This window comes from Sceloporus occidentalis, unplaced genomic scaffold (assembly GCF_023333645.1).
Source record: "Sceloporus occidentalis isolate IW3139 unplaced genomic scaffold, rSceOcc1.0.p SCAF_310, whole genome shotgun sequence".
In the NCBI taxonomy this organism is placed as follows: Eukaryota; Metazoa; Chordata; class Lepidosauria; order Squamata; family Phrynosomatidae; genus Sceloporus; species Sceloporus occidentalis.
In genome coordinates this window covers 310,315-329,232 of record NW_028317290.1, presented here as the reverse complement: position 1 = coordinate 329,232, position 18,918 = coordinate 310,315, and the positions used below count along the sequence as shown (strand labels likewise).

General features: G+C 43.1%; 1 protein-coding gene across 1 annotated transcript; it reads left to right on the top strand.

Annotated features, from left to right (window-relative positions):
- Positions 1–1,162: 1,162 nt before the first annotated feature.
- On the top strand, positions 1,163–17,345 carry LOC149274925 (prostaglandin reductase 1-like). Its single transcript, XM_089505097.1, has 8 exons — positions 1,163–1,173; positions 2,724–2,783; positions 3,571–3,738; positions 4,519–4,636; positions 14,066–14,221; positions 15,024–15,129; positions 15,667–15,791; positions 17,277–17,345. Exons 1-8 carry the CDS (start codon positions 1,163–1,165, stop codon positions 17,343–17,345), a joined length of 813 nt encoding a protein of 270 aa, XP_089361223.1.
- The last annotated feature ends 1,573 nt before the right edge of the window (positions 17,346–18,918 follow it).

Here is an 18,918-nt window from a genome sequence, read left to right as displayed (position 1 = left end):
CTGGACATTTGTGTGCTGTCTGTGGGAGGTTTTGCAGAGCCTGGCGTAGCTGGGTCTGGCTGGGAGGTTGAGATAGGGGGTGATTAGGCTGGTCAGTCTGGACCAGCATAGTTCAGTTAGAGAGGGCTCCAAATGGGAGCTAGGTTTTCTTTTTAGGATTTGGTTTTTGTGGTTTCAGCGATTAAAAATAAAAATCTGTTTTGTTACAAGCTGGTGTTCCCGAGACTGATTGCCCTAGAGTACTGTGCTTAGGACCCCTAAAAGTGACATGTATGGCCCTCCTGCTACAGGGTTTGTCTTAATATATATAAACCCACATATATAAACCCATATACATATAGTGCGACAATGTTTAAGTATGGATTTATAGGTGACCATATAAATAGCTTCTGGCCATAGGGAAACCCCACAAGAGACCAGGATCACCACAGGCACAGTATCAGCCAAATCAATGGCTCAAAATGACAACCAGACCAAAGTGGCCGGGGTTAAAAAGGTATAACAAGTTTTATTCCCAAAACAACAATCCACATCTTACATTTACAACAAATGAAGACATGCTCCAGAGGGAAGAACCTGGCCTTACGCTGCCGATAGCACCGTGTACTTCCAGCCTCCAGCCGTGTGGTACAGTGTCCCACAAGACTTCTGGTTAATGTTTACTTCCTGGTGCACTACACATTTCGCCCAATGGGCTTCCTCAGGTGCTTAAACCCTGCCCCTTCAACAGTCCTTATATATAGTCCAATTAAGAAAATGACTTTTCTCTCCTGTCTAGATTGCATAATCTCCCATCAATTGTCCAAGTTGCTACCCTTGTGACCATGAGTGTTACGCCCCTGGTTCCCAGGCTGCCATTATCATTAGTAATGGTCCTGATTATTTATGCATCCACATTGGTACATGTATCTGTGATCAGGTATTAACTATTGTATTTGTTAGAGGAATTAATCTACGCGGAAATAGTTTTATGCTTCGAGAACTTTTTCAAAAAGTCTAAACTCAACCATTTAATGTTTGCGCTGAAAATCATAATTTATTTCTCAGAAGTCCATAAATTGTTTTCAAAAAAAGATTTTTTCTAAAGGCAAGCATTGTAGTACTTCTGCAGGTTTTTGAAGTTTAATATTAGGCTTTTCCATGTTTTCTTTGTGTGCGAAACATGGATTCCATGTAGGGACAGACATGGCAACTAGTGACGCATTCCATTCTGAACCTCTTTTAATCCTTTGAAGAAGCACCTTGCGTTTGGGTATTTCAGAAGTTCAACGGACTTATCAATTTCTGACCGTTCAGACAAGTTTGACATAAAGTAAGAAAGCAAAATCTTCATAGTCATCTACATGTTTTGACCATGAATCCGTATAATGTATCAAGGCATTAAAAACAGGCTGTTTACATTCCAGCTGTTTCTCGTTCTGTCAAGTTAGGAGTCACAAAATCTTCCTCATACCTTGCAACAAGCTTTTTCTTAAAGGGACAGTACATGTTCCCTGACACCTCTAACTAAAGAAGAATGCATGGTAGAGCACTCAGTGAGCAGTAGCATGTTCTAGTGAGCCAAGGCCTATGGTGGCAGAACTTGGTGGGCTGTTAACCCCCACTGGTTACTCTTTACTACACTTCACATGGGATGGTGAATGTTTACACAATCCTTTTGGTTAACTGGTTGTTAGTTACTAATTCATTACATTTCTTTTCCAAGTATTCTACATGGGGACTTTGTTAGTGTTAGCATATGAGGGCATTCGCACCTCAGATGGGTCTGGTCGGTCAAGTAAATACATAACTCATTTGGCCACTCAGCTTTTTAGTGAATAGACCTCTTTGCCATTTTGTCTTACTTTCCATTTTAATATATTTATTAGACTTGTGCATTCGTCTTCGGGCAAACATGAAAACGCACACAAAGAGTGCGTTTTCGTGTTCGTTCCGAAGACACGCCGAAGAGAAGACAGCGGCGGTAAAACGTAGGCGAAGACACAACAGACGAAGACCAACAGAGTCGCTCGTACAGACTTTAAAAAGTTAACCCCTAATGAAGCAACTTGTCCGGCAGATCCCACTGGTCTCCCTGTTCTATCATTTATTAACTGATAGAACAGGGAGACCAGTGGGATCTGCCGGGTAAGTTGCAGCACCAGGAGCCTAAAAGTCTGTACGAGCGACCAACAGAGTCGCTCGTACAGACTTTAAAAAGTTAATGAAGCAACTTGTCCGGCAGATCCCACTGGTCTCCCTGTTCTATCAGTTAATAAATGATAGAACAGGGAGACCAATGGTATCTGCCGGACAAGTTACGGCACCACGGGGTTAACGCGTACCGCAGCAGCTCTGGCACAGGAGTTTAACAGTCTGTACGAGCGACCCTATTGGTCGCCAGGAGGGGGCTTGTCTACCATCAACCATTTGCAGACGAGCCCCCTGCTGACGACCAATAGAGTTGATCATACGGACATTTAAACTCCTGGCGCCAGAGCTGCTGCGGTACGCGTTAACCCCGTATTAACCCCTTAACCGAAAAAAACGAAGAAAAACCGAACACGAAGAATGTCCACGAATATTCGCCCGAAGAGAAGACGGGAACAGGCGAATATTCGCGGAATACGAAGATTTTTTTTTTCCCCGAAGACGAACACGAAGAGCCCCCTGGTGCCCAAGTCTAATATTTATACTGTTTTTAATATGTGTGTTTAACTTTTCTGAGTTTTCTTTTCTACCAGGCCATACAGCAAACTAAAGTTGAAGGATGGTGATGTTATGATGGGATCACAAGTTGCCAGGTAAATTTCAAGCGAATTAGTGTCTTTAATAAAACAACTGCATTATATTTCTTTCACTTAATTGTACATTCCTTATTTGTAATATAGCTAAGGTCAGAGGCGAGCCTAGGGGTAGTAACATCTTGGTGCTGCATTTGTTTGGATCCCCCGTAACGTAAACACACACTAATACTAACGGACAAACCTGCTCTAACACCCACTCACCCTAACGTTTCCGCACACAGTACGTGCACAAGTCTACATCCTCTTCCTCGAACCAATAAGTCGAGGCTTATCCCTGACATTCTAACACACATACATTTACTCGGACCAGTTACTAACACTATACACCAACACACCAAATACTGCATATAACCAGACTCTCCCACTCTCCAAACATCATTATAGCTTGTCATAATATTGCATTAGATTAGAACGCTGTCACGTATATTTTGTTCTACCAGAAAATTGTCAATGTTATTATAAACATTAAACCTCTTGTGGTGCATTTAAAAACAAATCTTATGGCAATTAATAGATTATTGAAAATCCATCTTAAAGGGTGGTGCAAAAGGCTGTTTGTATTTAATATCCACATAACTGTTAATAACTGTATAATTCGTTAATGTTAAAATAATCCAGGCTCTGCTATGGAGAATCCCTATGTAGAGGTGGAACATCACTGATGCCAAGCTGTGATAGTCCCTATTACCCAGTTTCTTGATCTTCTATAAATATGGCCATATGAATTTTATTGCTTTCGCTGCATAAATTGATTTTGCTGACCATGTTTTCTCCTTGTTTTCAGGGTTATTGAAAGTAAAAATCCTGACTTCCCTGTAGGTGGCTATTTTGTTGCATATGCTGGGTGGACAACTCGTTTCATATCAGATGGTAAAGGGCTTCGTGCACTGCCTTCTAACTGGCCAGAGAATCTTCCCAAGTCATTGGCGCTGGGAGTACTAGGCATGCCTGGGTAAATTCCAATAGCAACTCTCATTAGTCCATAGTCCAGCATAAATTACAATCATAAATTAATCATAACCTGTTGACTGCAAGGTCAAAGTGCCAACCACATATCTGCTAAAAGCGATAACAGAAAAATGGGCCTGCAGCATTCTATTGCCTATACACAGAAGGCTTGTGTTTTTAAGTGAGGCTTTTAGACTTATATATGAGGCTTAGTTTGGGAGAATACTGTGATGTCAGTGGCTGACTGACAGCTTCTCTATATGTAAAATAAAGATTAGAAAAGTCTGATCTCTGCATGCATCTATCAATGTGATGTCAGCAGTGCCCCAATTCCCAATGTCAAAACTTCCTTCCTTCCCAAAATAAATGAATAAAAAAACACATTCTGGCACTTACATTTATATAAGTAATATTGTTTAAATAAAAATTACCTTATATGCTTTTATGGACAACAGTCACAAGTCATTGGCACAGGGCCCTCAGCTTGAGTTATAATGATGAGTTATAACCCTCAACACTTTTGTGTGGGCTAGGGGTGGAAATCAATGGCATATTTGTGTGAATGTGTATTTTCTTACTATATACCTGACTTTGGATATGCCACAATGTGCATTATCACCTGCATGGGCTGTGCGTGCAGTCTATCTGCTTAGGTTACCCAAACAGGGAAAAGGCTAAAAATAATTTAAAATATTAAATCCAGACCATCTAATATATTAAATAATTTTCACATAACAATATGGAGGAATCTACCATTTTTTATGTTTTCTTATATTCTCCATAGAATGACAGCTTATATTGGCCTGTTAGAAATATGCAAGCCAAAACACGGGGAAGTTGTCCTTGTCAACTGTGCAGCTGGAGCTGTTGGCTCTGTAGTTGGACAGATTGACAAAATCAAGGTACGTAAACTAAGAGCAACTGACTAGGTTGTGACCACTATGATTTCTATGCATTTGCCATTAGATATCCATGATCATGAGCAGTGGATGGAAAAGTGGGGGTGCACAGAGACCTGACAAGTTTCTCTGAGATAACGCCTAACACTCAATAGTAAATACTAGACTTGGGCACCAGGGGGCTCTTCGTGTTCGTCTTCGTGCTCGTCTTCGGGGGGAAAAAAACCTTCGTATTCCGCGAATATTCGCCCGTTCCTGTCTTCTCTTCGGGCGAATATTCGCGGACATTCTTCGTGCTCGTTTAATCTTCGTCTCCTTCCCGGTTGCCTAGCAGGGGTTAATACGGGGTTAACAACACATCGGAGCAGCAGCAGCTGCCGTGAAGGAACGTGTGTGCAACTCTATTGGTCGTTTCGGCAGGGGGCTGGTCTGGCATCAACAAGTGAATTGCAGAGCGCACTTCATTCGTTGATGGCAGGCCAGCCCCCTGCCGAAACGACCAATAGAGTTGCACACACGTACTGAGGTGTACTGTACACAAAATGACCTAGAGACAAATGCTCCAAGGAACTTGGCCTCCGTTTATCATACACAGTCACACATCCATAGATGTTTAATAAAAGAATAGGGATTATTTTAAATTTTTTAATTGATTTTGGACCACTTGTAATACATGCCTAACATTTGCTACCTATTCACAATGGCATACTTTGCAACAACCCAACTTTTACTGGACAGGACTGGAAAAAAGCAGGACTGTCCACCAAAATCTTAGGTGTGTTGGCAGGTATGCGGATGGAAAAATGTTGGACAAGAACTAAAAAATAGCTTAGGGTTAATGTACGGTTATGTTTAAGATTAGTAGCAGTGCACTGGTTTGGTTAAAGATGTATTATGTCTAAATAATAATTTAATTTTAATTTTAAGGGGTTTTAAAAAATTAAGGGGTTTATTTAAATGTATTTTAAAGTTAGATTTATTATTTAGTACTTTATTATATTTATTTAATGTTTATACTAGTGCTACCTACCGAGCTATAACTACCAACGTGTATTTTGCATACCTAGATAGCTAAATTAGATGGGACAGGACTGGAAAAAAGCAGGACTGTCCCTGAAAAAGTTGGGTCTGTTGGCAGGTATGTGGATGGAAAAATGTTATAGTATGAAGTGTGAGTTATAGCGTTAATGCTAGTGAGTGTAGAAGTGAAGGCCAGGACAAATAACAAGAGGAAAGGTCCTTGTGATTTGTGCATTGTACGTGTATGTGTTATGTGTGTTATGGGTGTTGTCACTGTGTGTTATATGTGTTATGTATTATGTCACTGTGTTATTTGTGTTATTGTGTGTGTTATGTTTGGTTGGTTGGTTGTGTATCAGAAGGAAAATAATGAAATGGAAATGGAAAAGGAAATGGAAAAGGCGAATGAGTGGGCAATTGGCGACCCACTCACCTGTTTCACCCCAGAGCAAAGCATCCAAACACTGTCAGTCCTAGACGTTTGGCAGCGGACTTCCAGAGCTCAGACACAAGGCCCTAGCGTAAGCTGGCCACTCCGGCGGAGGTAGCAGGCGTTGCCACACCGCAAACAGACGCAGCCAGGAGGGAGAAACTGCCCTTACCATTAGGGACATTTTGGGCATGACTCTAGCCAGGAAGCAAACTGGCACGGAAGAGATGCTGGCACCACCACCACCACCAGCAGCAGCAGTGAAAAATGGGAAAGGCGAATGAGTGGGCAATTGGCGACCCACTCACCTGTTTCACCCCAGGGCAAAGCACCCAAACACTGTCAGTCTTAGACGTTTGGCAGCAGACTTCCAGAGCTCAGACACTAGGCCCTAGCGTAAGCTGGCCACTCCGGCGGAGGTAGCAGGCGTTGCCACACCGCAAACAGACGCAGCCAGGGGGGAGAAACTGCCCTTACCATTAGGGACATTTTGGGCATGACTCTAGCCAGGAAGCAAACTGGCACGGAAGAGATGCTGGCACCACCACCACCAGCAGCAGCAGTGAAAAATGGGAAAGGCGAATGAGTGGGCAATTGGCGACCCACTCACCTGTTTCACCCCAGGGCAAAGCACCCAAACACTGTCAGTCTTAGACGTTTGGCAGCAGACTTCCAGAGCTCAGACACTAGGCCCTAGCGTAAGCTGGCCACTCCGGCGGAGGTAGCAGGCGTTGCCACACCGCAAACAGACGCAGCCAGGGGGGAGAAACTGCCCTTACCATTAGGGACATTTTGGGCATGACTCTAGCCAGGAAGCAAACTGGCACGGAAGAGATGCTGGCACCACCACCACCAGCAGCAGCAGTGAAAAATGGGAAAGGCGAATGAGTGGGCAATTGGCGACCCACTCACCTGTTTCACCCCAGGGCAAAGCACCCAAACACTGTCAGTCTTAGACGTTTGGCAGCAGACTTCCAGAGCTCAGACACTAGGCCCTAGCGTAAGCTGGCCACTCCGGCGGAGGTAGCAGGCGTTGCCACACCGCAAACAGATGCAGCCAGGGGGGAGAAACTGCCCTTACCATTAGGGACATTTTGGGCATGACTCTAGCCAGGAAGCAAACTGGCACGGAAGAGATGCTGGCACCACCACCACCAGCAGCAGCAGTGAAAAATGGGAAAGGCGAATGAGTGGGCAATTGGCGACCCACTCACCTGTTTCACCCCAGGGCAAAGCACCCAAACACTGTCAGTCTTAGACGTTTGGCAGCAGACTTCCAGAGCTCAGACACTAGGCCCTAGCGTAAGCTGGCCACTCCGGCGGAGGTAGCAGGCGTTGCCACACCGCAAACAGACGCAGCCAGGGGGGAGAAACTGCCCTTACCATTAGGGACATTTTGGGCATGACTCTAGCCAGGAAGCAAACTGGCACGGAAGAGATGCTGGCACCACCACCACCAGCAGCAGCAGTGAAAAATGGGAAAGGCGAATGAGTGGGCAATTGGCAACCCACTCACCTGTTTCACCCCAGGGCAAAGCACCCAAACACTGTCAGTCTTAGACGTTTGGCAGCAGACTTCCAGAGCTCAGACACTAGGCCCTAGCGTAAGCTGGCCACTCCGGCGGAGGTAGCAGGCGTTGCCACACCGCAAACAGATGCAGCCAGGGGGGAGAAACTGCCCTCACCATTAGGGACATTTTGGGCATGACTCTAGCCAGGAAGCGAACTGGCATTGAAGAGATGCTGGCACCACCAGCAGCAGCAGCAGAATTGGGAAAGGCGAATGAGTGGGCAATTGGCAACCCACTCACCTGTTTCACCCCAGGGCAAAGCATCCAAACACTGTCAGTCCTTGGCGTTTGGGAGCGGACTTCCAGAACTCAGACACAAGGCCCTAGCGTAAGCTGGCTACACTGGCGGAGGTAGCAGGCGTTGCCACTCCGCAGCAAGTGCAACCAGGGGGGAGAAACTGCCCTTACCATTAGGGACATTTGAGGCATGACACTAGCCAGGAAGCGAACTGGCATTGAAGAGATGCTGGCACCACCAGCAGCAGCAGCAGAATTGGGAAAGGCGAATGAGTGGGCAATTGGCAACCCACTCACCTGTTTCACCCCAGGGCAAAGCATCCAAACACTGTCAGTCCTTGGCGTTTGGGAGCGGACTTCCAGAACTCAGACACAAGGCCCTAGCGTAAGCTGGCTACACCGGCAGAGGTAGCAGGCGTTGCCACACCGCAAACAGACGCAGCCAGGGGGGAGAAACTACCCTCTCCATTAGGGACATTTAAGGCATGACACTAGCCAGGAAGCGAACTGGCAGAGAAGAGACGCTGGCACCACCACCACCACCAGCAGCAGCATTGGAAAAGGCGAATGAGTGGGCAATTGACGACCCGCTCACCTGTTTCACCCCAGGGCAAAGCATCCGAAGACTGTCAGTCCTTGACGTTTGGGAGCGGACTTCCAGAACTCAGACACTAGGCCCTAGCGTAAATTGGCTACACCGGCGGAGGTAGCAGGCATTGCCACACCGGAGCAAGTGCAACCAGGGGGGGAACTACCCTCTCCATTAGGGACATTTGAGGCATGATTTCAGCCAGGAAGCGAACTGGCAAAAGATAGTGGCACCACCACCAGCAGCAGCGTTGGAAACGGAAAAAGGTGAATGAGTGGGCAATTGACGACCCGCTCACCTGTTTCACCCCAGGGCAAAGCATGAAAGTCTGTCAGTCCATGGCGTTTGGGAGCGGACTTCCAGAACTCAGACACTAGGCCCTAGCGTAAATTGGCTACACCGGCGGAGGTAGCAGACGTTGCCACACCACAAACACGTGCAACCAGGGGGAGAAACTACCTTAAACATTACAGAGAAAAAAAATTAACTTTCCAAGCTAAGAGCTGGGTAACCCAACTTGGGCAGATTGAATTTAAGAAAGGCAATCTGCTCCATCAGATGAGGTGCCATGCGTGAGCGCTGTGGACTCAGTATGTTTCCAGTCATAGAAAACACGCGCTCACTTTGAACAGTGGTTGGCGGACATGATAGTAGCTGCTGCGCAACCCATGAGAGTGCAGGCCACACACTCTTCTTTTCATCCCAGTAGCTAAGAGGATCAACATTAGGCGCAGAAGGAACTTCACAGAGGTAAAGTTTGACCATTTCAGCAGCACTACTCTCCTTTCTGCTGCTAGCTCTGTCAGATGGTCCAACTATACTCCCAAGTGCCTCTTCCCAAAACGCAGCTGCTCCACTCAGCTGTGTTGTGCTGCTTGTGGCACTGCTGCTGATGCTGCTGCTAGGAGTAGCAGACCACATCATCTCTTCCTCCTCCTGCACCTCTCCCTCCTCGGACAGCATTCCCATTTTACGCTGCCAGTCACGCACCTTGTTGACCAATTGCTCCCGGTAGCTACTGAGAACATTAAATTTCAAAGCTAGCTTTCCCTTAATTCTTGGATCGCAAAGGCACGCTAGCATTATTTCGGGACTCTCTTCCATTCGTTTGCGAAGGTGTACTTTTAGCAGATCCTTCAGCTTCCTGGCTATGGCTGCTACGTCAGGATGTAGAGTGCCACCTTGAACAGCCTCACGGTTTCCAAGGAACACATCCATCTTGCTGCCTAGATGGGAGAACACTGGGATTACCTGGGCCAGACTGGCAGTGTTTGATCTTAAATTTTCTGTGGCATCCCTGAATGGTTTAAGGACTGCCACTAGCTGGGCGATCACTGTCGAATCCTCCCTATTCAATGGAGAGGTAATCCCAATATTGTGCTCTGAGGCAAGATTATGGATTGCCCTCTGCTGCTCCAAAATCCTCTCCAGCATGTCTAACGTGGAGTTCCACCGTGTACTGACATCCTGGTATAGGCAGTGTACGGGAAGACCTGACCTCTCTTGCTCTTCCCTCAAAAGTTGGCTAGCCTTAACACTATGGTGAAAGTGCCCAGCGATCTTTCTGCAGCGGGACAGAACTACTGCTGCCACATTAGTTCCTTCTGACATTGCTGTCTTCACTACAAGATGGATGATGTGGGCTGCACAGCGCAGCTTCCTTAGACACACCGGGCTGCCACCAGTGTGCTGTCAAAGAAAGAAAGGCATGCTGGCCGCTAGGTGCACTCCACAAATCTGTAGTGAAATGAGCACACTGACCAGCAGCCTTGGAAAGCTCCTCTTTCACTGCTGCAACACAGGACCGATACAATGAGGGGACAATGTTCCTGCTGAAAGTGGAACGTGACGGAACTGTATATTGTGGAGCCACAGCCGCCATCAATTGTTTGAAAGGCTCCCCTTCGATCATAGAGAAGGATGCCCCTCCAACAGCAATGAACTGACCAATCAGTCGTGTTACTTTATTGGCCTGCTGTTTGGGCATTGACCTTTTGGATTGGAATGCCACAAATTGTTCCAGGGTGGGCTGGACATGCAGTGCTCCAACCTGCCTTGGTCTCTGGCTGCCAGCACTAGCTGCTGCTGCTGTTGCTGCTGCTGCTATTGGCTCAGAAGAAGAAGCTGTTGGGGTTTTTCCACGGCCACCAGCTATGCTGCCTGCACTAAGTTTTACTTCTGCATCTTTCCCCAATAGCACAGCGTTGTGTTGAGTGCTGAGGTGATGCTTCATGCTAGCACTGGTTAAATGGCCAGACACTTTCCCTTTGCTTATTAGCTTCCCACAATGTTTGCACTTTCCATAGCGCCCTTCTTCAACATTTTCAAAGTGCTCCCAAATTGGGGCGCGCATAGCCTTGGAGTGTACCTTGGGTGCTGCTCCTACTGCTCGGGGTGGATGAACAGAGGCAGAACTAGTGGTGGTGGGACTGGTGGTAACAGTACTGGCCATAGTGGGACTGCTAAATGCTAGGTTTTGCTAGGTTTTGCTGCTGCTGCTGCTGCTGCTGGTGGTGGTGGTGATGGTGATGATCGTAGCGGAGAAGGTGGAGGCTCAGGGGAAAATTGTGCACTAGTCATTTGGACACTGCTCCCTGAGGAATCTGATTCCTGACCACTCATCTCCTCTACTTCCTCTGGCTCATAGTCTAGCTCTTCATTAGCCAGATCAAATGGAATTCCTGCTAGGCTGGAGCTAAGACTGATATCGTCGTGAGACTCGTGACTAGTAGTAGTGCGAGCAGGAAGAATAGACTCTGCACTTGGCCTCTCAGTCTCAGGCTCCTCTGCTACCTCGCTAGGTGAAGTCCCACTATGTGTAGCCCTCTCTCTAACTGTCTTTACAAAAATTTTGTAAGGACTTGGTGGCTTGCTAGAGGTACTAGGAGGACATGGCGTGGCGGTACCAGTGGGAACAGTAGGCGCAGCACTAGTGGTGGTAGAGGCGGTGGGGGTGGTTTTCCCTACAAAGGAATGAGATCGCTTTTGTTTGGGACCCCTCTGAGTCTTGCTGCTAATTTGGCTCTGCTTGGTACCTTGCATGCTGCTTGTGGATGGGGAAGATGCTGCTTGGGGCAAAAGGCACTTCTTTTTAGTCACTGGGCTGGTACTACTTGTGCTACCCTTTAACTTTGAACGTGCTTCTGGTGCTTTAGGCTTTCCGTAAAAAACCATAGAGCTTGTGGGCCTAGCTGCACTACTACTGCCTGCTTTTGGTGCCTTTCCTTTACTTGATGATCCTTCAAGCAATGCTTCCCCAAATGATAAGCGAGAGCTTGGCCTACTTGGCCGACTAGACTGACGCAAAGGCTGCATCTTAGAACTGGTGGTGGTGGTGGTGGTGGTGGTGGTAGATGGAGCTTGTCCCTCCTTAGTCCCAAAAGGAGGATCCATTTCAAATTTTGTGTTGTGTGTGTAGTGTAGTGTAGTGTTTAAAAAACTATAAAAAAAATAAAAAAAAAATAAATAAAAAAAAGGAAAAATGAATTAAAGACAAAAAAATTAGAGGAAGTTCTCTTCAGTGCTACTGCTTAAAAAGTAAAACTATGCACTACTGCACTGTGCTGTTGTGTGCAATCTGGCAAAGTGCTAAAGTTATTTAAATTATTAACTATTTAATAACTAGCAGTATTTTATTTTTAATTTGAATTTACACAGGCCTAAGAGCTTAGCCTACTACTATGCTAGCCTAAAGCTATATTTCCTTACTATAAGTCTACCTCTAGGCAGACGCTCTCAAACCCACTAAGCTAAAGTGAGGTTAAATCAGATTCAGTATGATTTATTAATTAATATTAAGTTATATAATATTAATAGATTAGAAATAATTTACTTATATATTATGTATTATAGATAGAAGAATATAGATTATGAATTAGAATTTAGAATTAGAATTACTTATATTATAGATTATGAATTAGAATTTATATTGTTATATATTATTTATATATAGTATATATATATATGACTGACAAATATATATATAATATTATAATGAACTATTAAATTATAGACTCTATTAAATTATTATTTATAAATTCTATTTAATTTATTTAAGCAGGACAGGCAGTAGGCACTAGTGCCAGCCCAGGGCAAGGGCACCCCAGTGCCACTGAGACACTGGGTGCACTGTCAACTCAACAGCACTTACACTACAGTTGATGACAAATTAAATAAAAAAAAATTAAATTAATCAAATTATTATTATTAATTATATTAAGTAGCACTGAAGTGAGGATGAAGTACACTGTGAGAAATGGCAGGCTAAGGCTTACCAGTCTCACACAGAACAGAACAATCTCTCTGTAACGCTCGGATGCAGCACAGCAGTGTTGCCAAAGCAGTCACAGCGAAAAATGAATGGATCTCTCAGGCAAGCTCTGGTCTTATAAAGGCGCCTTCAGAATTCAAAAAACAGCAGCACAGGCATTGGACGAGACCCTTAGCGTGACGTCACAAGAGTGAGCTGATTGGACAGACGAGATCAGCTCACTCCTGTTTGAAATTTTGGCGGCTGCGCGGCAAAAACGAAGACGATCACGAAGAATCTTCGATTCTTCGTGGTTGTGAGTCTTCGTCTTCTCCTACGTTTTGCCGGCACTGTATTCTCTTCGGCGTGTCTTCGGAACGAACAAAAAAACGGCCTCTTCGTGCTCGTTTTCATGTTCGCCCGAAGACGAATGCGCAAGTCTAGTAAATACTGTGAGATGTGTTTTCCTTTGGAGTTGGCCTAGGGCCACTTCTTCAATCTCTACCCCTGCAGAAGGCATCCCAAATACAATAAAAGGGCCTGTGCGTAGGCATATGATGTCATAACGCTGTGCACCACATCGTAAAGGCGAGCATCGTCTTTTAATGAAGTCTATGGGGGCTGGGCTGAGCTGACACAACATCCATAATGTTGGTTAGCAAGATCTACTTTCACTGAGGAGCTAGATCATCTGAGAGGATGGTCTGCTCCCTAGTTTTGTACCAGAGGTACTGTTGTCTCCCTGAACTTGCTGCCCTAGACCTAGTCGCCCTAAGCCAGGATACATCACTACTGTGAGATGACCAAGTCCTTAGTGAATTCACTCTCTTTTTGTCTGTGGGCACTATGCTTCACTAAGGGAATACAAACTCATATCTATCATATAATTTGGTAATAGCATGTTATTATAAAATATTTTTATAGCGGACATTTTCTATGGAATTCCACATTTTTGTTAACTTTGCTTAGCAAATGCTTGATTGTAATCCAATGTGTTATATACAATGAACACTTTGTTGGTTTTGTTGTTAATATGACAATAATCATCCCAATCTTACATGATTTTCTGGCTGATGCACAAAACGGCAAAGTAAATCATAATGGTCAAGAAGAACGTATTGTTGATCTCGCATACCTCTGATAGCATTGAGTCAGCTGCAATCGTGCCCTGTGATTTGTGGTTTGATAACCAGGACAACTAACTTTTATTAGGTAGAAAAGTATTACATGAAGTCTTAAAACTATGTTGCGGTGAACAACCTTTAAATTAAATTTCCAATGTTGAATAAAGCCATTTTTGCTTGTGCTAATTTGAACTACTTGTATTCCTGCTCAGGGCTGTAAGGCAGTTGGATCTGCTGGCTCAGATGACAAAATTGCCTATCTAAAGGAAATTGGTTTTGATGAAGCCTTTAACTACAAGACAGTGAGCTCTTTGGAGGAAGCTCTGAAACAAGCATCTCCAGAGGGATTTGATTGTTATTTTGAGAATGTAAGTTTATATTTTTGAAACATTTTAAACAGTGCCTTAATCTCCAACATTATAGGTTTGCAAATCAGGAAGGGCAGGGGTCAGTGACAAAAAAACCCTGTTATTGGGAAAAGTACTGGAGGCCTCTGGAAGGGACTGGTACAGTTACAAATGCTACCATGTAATAAGTTTACACGCACTGGGTGAATGCATTCGCACTGTGTGGGCTCCCATTGACTCCTGCGGGACATTTTCCTGCACCATCCTTATTGGGGATGTCCTAGCTTCTACTATTATGTCGTAATGACCATTCAAAAATATTCTTAATATAAAAGGAGGTTTAACATAAAATCCCTTTTTAAAGAACATGGGGCATGTCAGTAGAGATACTGCACTTCATATGCTTTTGTGTAATTACTGCCAATTGACATTTCTATACAAAAATATTTGGTTTTAGAAAACTTTATTTTCAATATATCCTTTATTCATATGCATTAACATTCATACACATTCATATGTCCTTCATTTTTATATGAACTATTGTAAAAGTGTTAAGGTGAATTGACAAAAGCATTGCCATCACTTATCTGTGATGGGTTAACACTACGGTTGAATGAGTTCTGTTTAAATACTACAAAACTTTGAGCTTCTAAATAGGTTTTGTGCTGCCCTCTTTTGTTTAACACTCACACGGTATGTTATATTTACACAGACACACATATATAATATATATGTATATATATTAATTTAAAATAGGGCATTGGTCACACTGGCTCTTTGTGTAACTGTGATTACAATGCGATATATCTGTTTATTTTTTAAGGTTGGTGGAACGTATGCAGATACAGCTCTGCAACAAATTAAAAACTTTGGAAGAATTGCTGTGTGCGGGGCTATCTCCATGTACAACGATTCAGTGCCTCAAACAGGTATGTGGTTAAACTCCATTGTAGGTTAGGCAACAAACCTTTCTGAATGCGCCTAAAAATATTCAGAAAGCCCTAAAGCTTCTTCACTTCAACCTTGTCAACATTTCACACTAATCTTTACTGCATGATCATCAGTTGTTTGTTATTCAAACCTATATTTACTGTAAAATGTAATGAGTTAGACAACATTTGTTTTTAATAAACATTGTGTAATTTAGACCGAACGTTACTATTTTATATCTTAAAATAGGGAAATGTAGTGAGATTAGTCAAGCTTATTTTTTTTTAAAAGTCGACATACCTAGCAACTTTACAGGGCAGGCTACTTGGTGTACCTCCCTCTTGGGGGAGTGGCTTAGTACAGGGGTGGGGCTAGTCCCAGAGTGTCTTTTGTGGGAGGGAATGTGGGCAAAGAGTGGGTGTGGCCACATGTCATTCTTGGGTACAAAGAAACCGACCTGTTGAAGCACTTATGCACATCGGCAATGTATAATCCAGTTTCCATTTACTGAATTTATGAATATCTTTCCCCTATAGGACCATTCATACAACCTTATTTACTCTTTAAACAACTCCACATGGAAGGGTTTCTAGTGAGTAGCTGGGAGGACAAACCACAGCATCAGGAAGGTCAGAAACAACTCTTTGAGTGGGTTGTGGAGGTAATAATTTCCTATTCTTTCTCTGTAAATAAATAATAAAAAAAATCCCTGTTGTGCACATACTCTAGACCATACTGAGAAAATAACATCTTTAATGTGGCGTGACTTTAGATTACTTGTCCGTTATAGGATAGAACTAAGGACTGTTGTTTTGTCAGCTTTCGCCAATACCCTCATAGTGTTAGAATACGTAACAGATAATGTATGTGCCATTGATCCAAGGAAACCAGATTTTCTCATAATATTTAGATACCTTTTCCCTTTTCAACGGGACGTTTTGTCAATGCAATTTCTTTGCCTTCTTTTGGTTTATACGTTGAGGTTTGTATAAATATGACCACTTATTCAATGGAGTCCCATTAAAGTCAACAGAGTATACATCTTCTAACCACTTGAGATTGGTATTTTACATACATGCAAAAGGGGCAATTTTAAAATTTGCTGGAATTGGGTGTAGAATGGATCTTGTATTTGTGCCCCCAAATTATGTGTTTTCTTTGTTCCATTAGAAAATCAGCCGTTTCCAGTTACATCGTTTCCAGTTAATCGTTATTTACAACATTAACCCCTTCTGCACTGGATTTCTGATCCATTTAATATATATATATATATATATAGATATATATATACTTTTCTTTCAAAAACAAGAACATTTCTAAGCAACCCCAAACTTTTGAACAGTATAGTATATATACTGTGTATATATATATATATATATATATATATATATATATATATATATATATATTGTGACAGTGTAAATTCCAGGGAGATGCTTAGTGTGGCATTTCGGTACAGGTGCTATCCAGATCATAAATATGGGTCCCTGGGGTGGAGCAATTGGAGAGCAGGGTGGGCCAATGCTCCGTCCCCATTCTGTGGAAAATCCATGCCGGCTTTTCCAGGAGGTTAGAAGTCTGCAGGATCCGGTCCGGGATTCCTATGGAGCCGGCATCAGGCACAGGTGCTGGACATTAAAAACCCCTGGAGCCTGATAATCAGAGAGACTGTTGGGGGAAGAGGAAGTTCCCTGTGCTCCCAGGGCAAGGAGAGGCCTTGAACAAGAAGACCATCCCTGAGCCAAGTGAGGCAATACCTGCCTAGACATTTTGTGTGTTGTCTGGGGGAGGTTTTCCAGAGCCTGGCGTAGCTGGGTCCGGCTGGAAGGTTGAGGTAGTGGGTGATTAGGCTGGGCAGTCTGGACCAGCATAGTTCAGTTAGAGAGGGCTCCAATTGGGAGGTTTTCTTTTTATGATTTGGTTTTTGGGGGTTTAAGTGATTAAAATAAAGTGCTGTTTTGTTCAAAGCTGGTGTTCCCGACTCTGATTGTCCTAGAGGACTGTGCTTAGGACCCCTAAATGTGACATGTATGGCCATCATGCAACAGGGTTTGTCACAATATATATATATATATATATATATATATATATAATATACGGTATATTGTTTTCTTAGCTCTCTGCCAACATAAACCTTCTGGTCCAGGGTAGCAGAACGTTGACTCCAATCCAGCTTCAGTCCCCTCTAGGTGGAGATCTAATCTCTGATAATTAGCCGCTGGCATTTTTACAATGGAATTTATACTGGAAAAAAATGTAAGGGGGGGGGGGAGGAGCGTAAAGGAATGATTCAAGGTGCTAACCTTATGCCATAAAATATATCATAAACCACCCAAGATCAAAGAGGAGAGCCAGAGAGTCCCGTGGGCTATAGAGGCAGAAGCATCTCTTTTTCAGGTAAATACACTCTGTAATTTACGTTCATTACATACAAGATTTACTGATCACGTATGTTGTTCAGGACCAGCCATGTTAGTCATATAAATGGAAAAAAAATTGTATAGGGGTCATAGCTTTCTTATTAGACTAACGTGTTTATTTTAGGATGTTCTCTTATCCACCACCCATTCCCATGGTATGAGTTTTGCTTTGAGGTTGATATTCTAGAACGCTCAATGCTATTTTTTATATATTTTAATTAAATATAATTTTGTTTGGTTACGGCAAAAAAATAGTGTAAAACACAAGGGTGGAAAAAATACTTAACACAATCTTTAGTATATGAAGGCTAAAGTATTGCTAAATAAAGTGTTAAGGTGACTAAACTATCCTTACACTACGCTTTTTGATGCTATTATAGCGCAATATTTTGTCTTATAAATATCTTAACAATATATTGATAATACACAATTATTGAATTTCATTTTTAATAATATTTATTATTATAATTATCTTATGTGGCACCATCATATTCCACAGTAATGTACTATAGGATATATATATATATATAATGTGTGTGTTTTCTACTATGTTTTATATTATGTTTTGGTTGCTGTTTTACAGAATGGCTCTGGAAAACTCTGGAAGCGAAATGGTTGCAGACACAAACTCCGAAAAAGGAGTTTTTTTCTTTGTGGGCTGAAATATTAAATGCGAGAGAGAGAGAGAACCACAATTTAGGTAACATTCTAGAAAGCTGTTACAAAACATGACACAACAAAAGTTTTACCGAGAGGGTGGTTGATGCATGGCACAGCCTTCCAGATGAAGTAGTTGAGGCTTAACCAAGCTAGCTTGGCACTCAAATACAACACTTCTGAATTAAGTCACCCATACTCAAGCAGGGGTATGTTTCATTAATGTTCGTGAGCTCAGCTGTTCTGAGAAAAGTTAAAAGGAGTGCTAATTCACATACAATAACACTTTCTATAAAAGTGTAAAATAATTGTCTTTCTGACTATGCTTGGCTTGCTGTGTGATTTTTAACTCAGGCATGCAGGGACTTCGATATTCTCTTTCTTTGTAAAAGGTCATGTTTGCGTATTACTCTTGAGTGGCAGTACGGGAAGAGGAAAATGACTACTTTTTTATGCCCTTGTTATAGCAGATTATACAAACAGGACCTATGAGATCATCATGGTGTCTATTGCAGGAAGTATTATGCTGGTATCTGTTGTTATCTTATTGCTGGCAATCATAAAAAAGGTATGTCATGTGGCATTGATAAAGATTCTGCAGAAGACCCAGACAGATAAGGGTGATTTTAAGGATGGGGGACCAGCTGATCCCCATAATTTTCTTATTTCTCATGATATGAGGTCAGGCACTGGCACCTTCTGTTTTTTTTC